The sequence below is a fragment of the Myotis davidii genome, unplaced genomic scaffold, assembly GCF_000327345.1.
Source record: "Myotis davidii unplaced genomic scaffold, ASM32734v1 scaffold543, whole genome shotgun sequence".
In the NCBI taxonomy this organism is placed as follows: domain Eukaryota; kingdom Metazoa; phylum Chordata; class Mammalia; order Chiroptera; family Vespertilionidae; genus Myotis; species Myotis davidii.
The window spans coordinates 359,668-366,232 of record NW_006294117.1 but is presented as its reverse complement, the minus strand read 5'-3'; the positions used below and the strand labels follow the sequence as shown (position 1 = coordinate 366,232).

The window sequence follows — 6,565 nt, the reverse complement described above, 5'->3', positions numbered from 1 at the left end:
CTCAGCGGATAGAGCGTCGGCCTGCGGACTGAAGGGTCCCGGGTTCGATTCTGGTCAAGGGCACATGCCCGGGCTTCGGGGTCGGTCCCCGGTAGGGGGCATGCAGGAGGCAGCCGATCGATGATTCTCTCTCATCATTGATGTTTCTATCTTATCTCTCTCTCCCTCATATATTTTAAAGAGAGAGATCTGGGCCCCGGCTGAGGAGCAGGAAGCCTAGCAAGTGGAGGAGTGGGCGGGGCTGGAGGAGGGACTGCGGGGAGAGGCCAAGTTTGGCAAGCCAGGGACCTGGCCAAAGACGCAGGGTTCAGGTTTGTAGCGAGCAGTGAGCGGAGTCAGGGGCTCGGGAGACGGAGCCAGGAGTATAGAGAGTAGGTTGTTTGCATGGCGGCGGGCCGGACTGTAGGGTCCCTGGTAGGAGCTCAGGGGGAGATACAGGACAGAGTCTGCTTCATGTGCTCAGATGCAGAGTGATTCCAGGAAGATACGGAGAAATAGCTGGAAAACAGGAGGGTGGGCCCAGGAGAAGCGGGTCTCGGAGAGCCCTGTAACCCAGTTGTAAGATCTGCAAGACTTCATCAATTAAATATCTTTTTAGGTCCTATTGTCAGTCTTTAAAGCAGTGATTTTCAACCTTTTGAATTACATGGCACACATAAACTAATTACTAAAATTCTGCAGTGCATCAAAATATATATTTTTTAGCAATCTGACAAAAAAAACCCATATAATTTTGATTGATTTACAAAAATAGTAATAGTATTTAACTACTCTTTTTGCTCCAAAGTGACTTTAAAAAAAAAAATCAGATGCCTATGCTTGCATATAAGGATTTCTGGTACCAAGAATTAACCAATCAGATGTAACCTTCTTATGCGACTTGACCAATAAGATACAACTCTATTATATGACCTAAATATTTATGGTTCAAGACAGGGCACTCACAGTGGGTGACTATTGTTTTGTTAGCTGTTGTCATTTTATTTAACAACCTAAGGGTAAAGGAGTCAGTGCCCCTGACTAAATAGGTATTTCTCACTGGTTGAAAACCGCTGCTTTAGGGGTCGCAAAGATGGTGGGGCCAGGTGTAGTGAGGGGCGGGGGGGGGTTTGGGGGGGGGGGGGGGAGCGAAATCACCGCAGGCAGGGCCTGGAACACCAGGGGATTCTAAGGCTCAAGGCCAGGGGCAGGGTTGGGCAGCAGTTGGAGGGTCCCCTGAAGCAAGGAGGGGCCTGGACCATAGGGGACAGGCCAAAGGATGACTTAGGACACAGGGGGAGGGTAACAGGGCCCAGGAAATGGGCCAGTGGTGCAGGGGATATGACTTGGGCCCAGGAAATGAAAACCGGCTTGGTGCCAGATGCAGGTACTGAACAAGAAGGGTCGGGGTCGCAGAGGGCTGGAGAGTGAGTGCCTCCTTAAATTTTGCACCCTAAGCGCCTGGCTTGCCTCACCCCAGTCCTGGTCCAGGCTGAGCAAAGGAGTGTGGCCAGATGCAGTGGCGGACCTGAGGGAGGAGTGGGGCAGACAATGGCACTCATGGTCTCCTGCCTTCCAGGGGAGAAGCCATACGCCTGCACATGGGACGGCTGCGGCTGGAGGTTCGCGCGCTCAGACGAGCTGACCCGCCACTACAGGAAACATACGGGACAGCGCCCCTTCCGCTGCCAGCTCTGCCCTCGGGCTTTTTCTCGCTCGGATCACCTGGCCTTGCACATGAAGCGTCACATTTGAGCCAACCCCACCACCACCCCCGGCGCTTGGACCTTCCTGGGGTCTGGGGATGGAACAGGAGCGGATCCACGCAGGGCGGTTTCCCTCCGATGGACCCTGGCCCGGACTCTCGACCCACAGATCCCCAGGAAGAACAAGGACTGGCCCATAGGCAGACCTGGGGGAGCTCCCACATGTCCTGAGCCACAGGGAGCCACACAGAGACTTCCCAGGGTCATGTAGACCCAACGAGACAGACTTCCAAATAAATGGACGCAGATGGACACTCACACACTTGAGACAGACAGACCCTCGGAGAGCTGGACCCTCAGACCAGCTCACAGGCGGCCTTGGACAGCGGAAGGGGTTATGGGGTGAGGCTTCTCAGAGACCCTGGTTCTAGAAGGGGTCTTCACACTGTAACGTCCCAGCTCCGCGTGGTGGCTGGCACCTCTTGTGAATGGTTATGGGTCCTGTACCAATGCTCTTCCTAGATAAAGCTTCAGCTGTGGCCTGGATTTGTGAGTTTTTGGTGCTGAAAGATGGCAGGAAGCTGTAACCCCAGCGGTGATTTTGGGAAGCACACTCTGACACTCACCTCCTAACCTCAGCCATACCCTTCAGGGTCCTGCAGGCCTTGCCTCCCCTTTTCCCCCACCCCAAGATGAGGCTACATCCTCCTTGCCTCCTGTCTTGAACCCCAGGGACATTTACAGGGACCATCTCCCTTTAAGAGGCCCCAGTCCGGCCCCAGAACACAGCACCCTTCACCATGCCATGGTCCAGTGACCCCTTGGCTAGCTCAAGAAAATATGCAGAACGAAAGGGGAGAGGACAAGGAGCACAAACTCCCCTTTTTTATTTTTTTAATTAAATCTTTATTGTTCAGATTATTACATTTGTTCCTCTTTTTTCCCCCCATAAATCCCCTCCTCCCAGTTCCCACCCCACCCTCCGCCCTCACTCCCCACCCACTGTCCTCATCCATAGGTGCACGATTTTTGTCCCCCTTTTTTAAATAAAAATATTTTTTTTATTGATTTCAGAGAGGAAAGGAAAGGGAGAGATAAAAACATCCATGATAAGAGAGAACCATGGGTCGGTTGCCTCCTGCATGCCCCCTTACTGGAGATTGAGCCCGCAACCTGGGCATGTGCCCTGACCAGGAATCGAACCTGTGACCCTCTGGTTCATAGGTCGATGTTCAACCACTGAGCCACACCGGCCGGGCACAAACTCTCCTTAAGAGAGCAAAAGTCCCAAGAGTTGGACCTCAGGCTGTAAATAAATCTGGAAAGGAAAAAAAAAAAATTGTGTCTCACCCATAAGCCGAGGGAGGAACAGGGTCTGGCGGGAGAGTGGATTGGGAGAAACAAGAATCAAAAGAGACAGAGACTAGGCCTAGCGGAAGAATGTGAGCGGTGATTGGCCAGGAGTAGAGTCGGGCCCGGACACGCGAAACCACTGGGCCGTCAAAGGGCGTGGTCTGAGCCGCCAGGGGGTGGAGCCTACCAAGGGTCGCATCCAATGGGAATAGGAGGCGACCCGTAGGCTGGCTGAATGAGGACCGGATCTTAGAGGAGTGACGGCCCAAAAGGAAGCCCCGCCCCAGGGACAGGGCCTGCCTCTTCAAATCTCTGCTTCTCATCTCAGGGGCGGGGTTTCATCCCTAGAGGTTCCGCCTTGGGTTCTCTAGAGGGTTTGGGGAAATGAAAGTCACCAAGGACCCGGCCTGGTCCAACTCGTGATCCGGCGCCTCGGGGTCCCAACACAGACTCCCCGACTCCAGCCCCATGGCCACGCTGAGCCTGCTGCTCCTGGGCGCGCTACTCTGGGTCCCAGTGGGGACCCTGACCTGCTACGGGGACTCGGGGCAGCCCGTGGACTGGTGAGTGCGGGGCCCCGACCGTGCCCCCCGGACTGCGGGTGGCTGCACCCGGGTGAAGCCGGGGGCTTGTTCTCGTCCCCTTCCTCCGTTTTTGTCCATTTCCCAACCTCCAGGTTCGTCGTCTACAAGCTGCCGGCCAGTGACAGGTACAAGTACTTGGATGCGGGCTCAGGGGGCTGGCGCGACGGGACGGGGTCCATGGACAACCTGAAGGGCGCCGTAGGCCGCAGCTTGCTGCCGCTGTACCGGAACACCAGCCAGGTGAAGGGGGAGAGGGGGGTGCCGACAGAACCCAGGTGGGACTCTAGGGGGGCTCGGCCTGGGGGAAAACTTCATGTCGCCCCATCCATCTCCCCCAGCTTGCCTTCCTACTTTACAATGACCAGCCACCTAATAACTACGGGACTCAGAACTCTTCCAGCCGCGGGCACACGAAGGGTGAGGCCAGATTGGGGGCTGGAGAAGGGCTCTGGCTTCCTTATGCATTTCCCCCAGCTGACTCCTGACCTGCGGGGGCGGGAGGGGGCTCCTTTAGGACACAGGGGCAGGGTAACAGGTTATCTCGGGTAAATGCTCTCTCTCTCTGGACTGTGACAACAGTGGGCTGCGGAAGGAGTTCAGCAGCGGTCCAGAGACTGCCCACACCCTCTCCGCGCTCCCTGCAAACCCAGGCCGGTCCTGGCTGCACATGTGCTTGTTGGGATACCTTGAGCAGTTCCCCTGAGCCTGTCTTTTGGTTCAGGTGTGCTGCTTCTGGACAAAGACGAGGGCTTCTGGCTGATCCACAGCGTTCCAAGGTTCCCTCCACCCGCTGCATACAGCTGGCCTCCTAAAGCCCACAGATACGGGCAGACCCTCCTCTGCGTGTCTTTTCCGTTCGACCAGTTCTCAATCATTGGTGAGTGGGGACAAGGAAGCAGGGTGATCCCCTGGTTTCCAGACCAGGATATGGAACAGTCCCTAGTTTTCTCCTCCCCTTGCCTTCCAGGCAGACAGCTGACCTACACCTACCCCAATGTGTATGCCCACCAGCTGGAAGGGGTCTTCCTCAAGAAATTACCTGTCCTGGAGGAGGTGGTCCAGGGCCACCATGTTCTCAACAGACCCTGGAACAGCAGCGTGACACTCACATCAAAGGCCGGGGCCACCTTCCAGAGCTTTGCCAAATTTGGGAAATTTGGAGATGGTGAGCCCTGAGGGTGTGGGTTGAAGAACTCTTTCTCTGCAGAGGTCATGTCGGGTGTGTCCGTGGCTGAGAGCAAGTTGGAGGTGGGAATTAGAACTCTTTGGGAGCCATAAACACATGAGAGGTACACAACCCACAGGCCTGGGCTCAGCCATTGGTTTCTGATGGTGTGGTAGGTACATCATTTACCTGGACTCTCATTTTACCCATCTGAGAAAATGGGGGTATTAATATCTACTGTAAAGGGTTGTTGTGAATGAAGTAATGAATGTAGTGTTTAGTAAGAGCTGTTAGCCAGGAATTGACAACCAAGGAAACTGAGCTCAGAGAGGGCCAGTAGCCTAGGGATTCCCTAGCACTGACCCTGCCCCTGCTCCTGCCCGCTTTCCATCCTCTGCAGACCTATACTCCGGCTGGTTGGCAGAAGCCCTTGGAAGTGATCTGCAGGTCCAGTTCTGGCAACATTCTCCTGGCATCCTGCCCTCCAACTGCTCCGGGGCCCAGCAAGTGCTGGATGTGACTCAGGTCGCCTTCCCTGGACCAGCTGGGCCCACGTTCAGTACCTCAGAGGACCACTCCAAGTGGTGTGTAGCCCCAGAAGGGCCCTGGGCCTGTGTGGGTGACATGAATCGGAACTGTGCAGAGGAGCACCGAGGTGGGGGCACACTGTGTACCAAGCTGCCTGCCTTCTGGAAAGCCTTCCAGCCTCTGGTGAAGGCCTGGGAACATTGTAAGAGAAGGGCAGCACCTCATCTGCAGAAAGCCCAGCAGAGCATATAGGAGGCTGTTTGGACTTCAGTTTAAATCCCAGTTCAGTCCCTTATTGTGTGACCTTAACTGTGTGCCTTAACCTGTGACTCAGTTTACTCATCTGCAAAATGGAAACCATAACACTTGACTCAAAGTTTATGAGGAATAAAAGGAAAGTGGTAGATGGGGCTGTTGACTCTTTCTTCAGGTGGGCGCTGGGACTCAGAACAGCGTTGCAGCTTCCTAGGGTCCGGGAGCAGTTGGCTCATAGGTGAGACCACAAGGAAAGATCCACATAAGACTCACCTCACCTCTCTATAGTAACCAGGACTGGCGTTCCTCCCCTTAACAAGAACACAGGCAGGAGGGCTAAAACCTTGCCTTGCCAGGGAGGTGGGGCAAGCCTCAGAAAGATCACGAAGCACAGACACACTTTATTTATATGTGTACATATGTATACAGGCGGCTGTACAGTGCAGGGCCAGCGGCCCCCTCAGCTATGGGCCAGGGGGCATGGGGCAGGGGGCCCTTTTGGTCAGGCCTGACGGAGGCACGGCTTCAGCGGGGCACCTGGAAGTCAGCCCCACCTCAGGCTTGGTGGCCTGGAGCAGGGGAGTGGGTGGGGCTGGGGGCCCTGTGCTACTTGTTGCATTTTTTGTAGGGGCTACAGAAGGGGTCTGGGCCTCTGGGGAGAGCTTGGGGGAGGTGGGCTTGGAGCGAGGCCCGCTCTGCGTGGTCCGCTCCTCCACCATCTCCAGCCCCCAGCGTTCGGGGCCTCGGAGGACCTCTGGTGCGGGAGGCACCAGGGGTACGGATCCCGGCAACCTCTTAGAGTCCGAGCCCAGAGACCGGGGCACCTCGACCTTGGCCCCAGGCCGCTCGGGCTCTACCACAATGGGCACTAGGGTCGTGCCCACCTCACCAGAGCTGCTGCGCCGGCCTGTCTCATGTTCTTGTACCGGGCTCAGTGCGGCCTTGGCGATCGCCCTAGCCGCCCCACCCAAGCCATCCTCGGTCTGCACGGTCTG

General features: G+C 55.9%; 3 protein-coding genes across 3 annotated transcripts in view; 2 read left to right on the top strand and 1 right to left on the bottom strand.

The window, feature by feature from the left end:
• Positions 1-2,231, top strand: part of KLF1 (Kruppel-like factor 1 (erythroid)) — a 15,634-nt gene extending 13,403 nt beyond the window's left edge. Inside the window, exon 3 of the mRNA XM_015566881.1 lies at positions 1,438-2,231. Within this exon, the coding sequence (XP_015422367.1) occupies positions 1,438-1,734 (297 nt within the window). The 3' untranslated portion in view covers positions 1,735-2,231. The remainder of the gene's footprint in view (positions 1-1,437) is intronic.
• A 681-nt stretch (positions 2,232-2,912) lies between these two features.
• On the top strand, positions 2,913-5,719 carry DNASE2 (deoxyribonuclease II, lysosomal). Its single transcript, XM_006768205.2, has 6 exons — positions 2,913-3,601; positions 3,715-3,862; positions 3,961-4,039; positions 4,344-4,499; positions 4,590-4,787; positions 5,188-5,719. The coding sequence occupies exons 1-6, from the start codon at positions 3,507-3,509 to the stop codon at positions 5,565-5,567; spliced, it is 1,056 nt and encodes a 351-aa protein (XP_006768268.1). The 5' UTR covers positions 2,913-3,506; the 3' UTR covers positions 5,568-5,719.
• A 315-nt stretch (positions 5,720-6,034) lies between these two features.
• Positions 6,035-6,565, bottom strand: part of LOC102757254 (microtubule-associated serine/threonine-protein kinase 1) — a 9,510-nt gene continuing 8,979 nt past the window's right edge. Inside the window, exon 16 of the mRNA XM_015566880.1 lies at positions 6,035-6,562. Coding sequence (XP_015422366.1) covers positions 6,035-6,562 — 528 coding nt within the window. The remainder of the gene's footprint in view (positions 6,563-6,565) is intronic.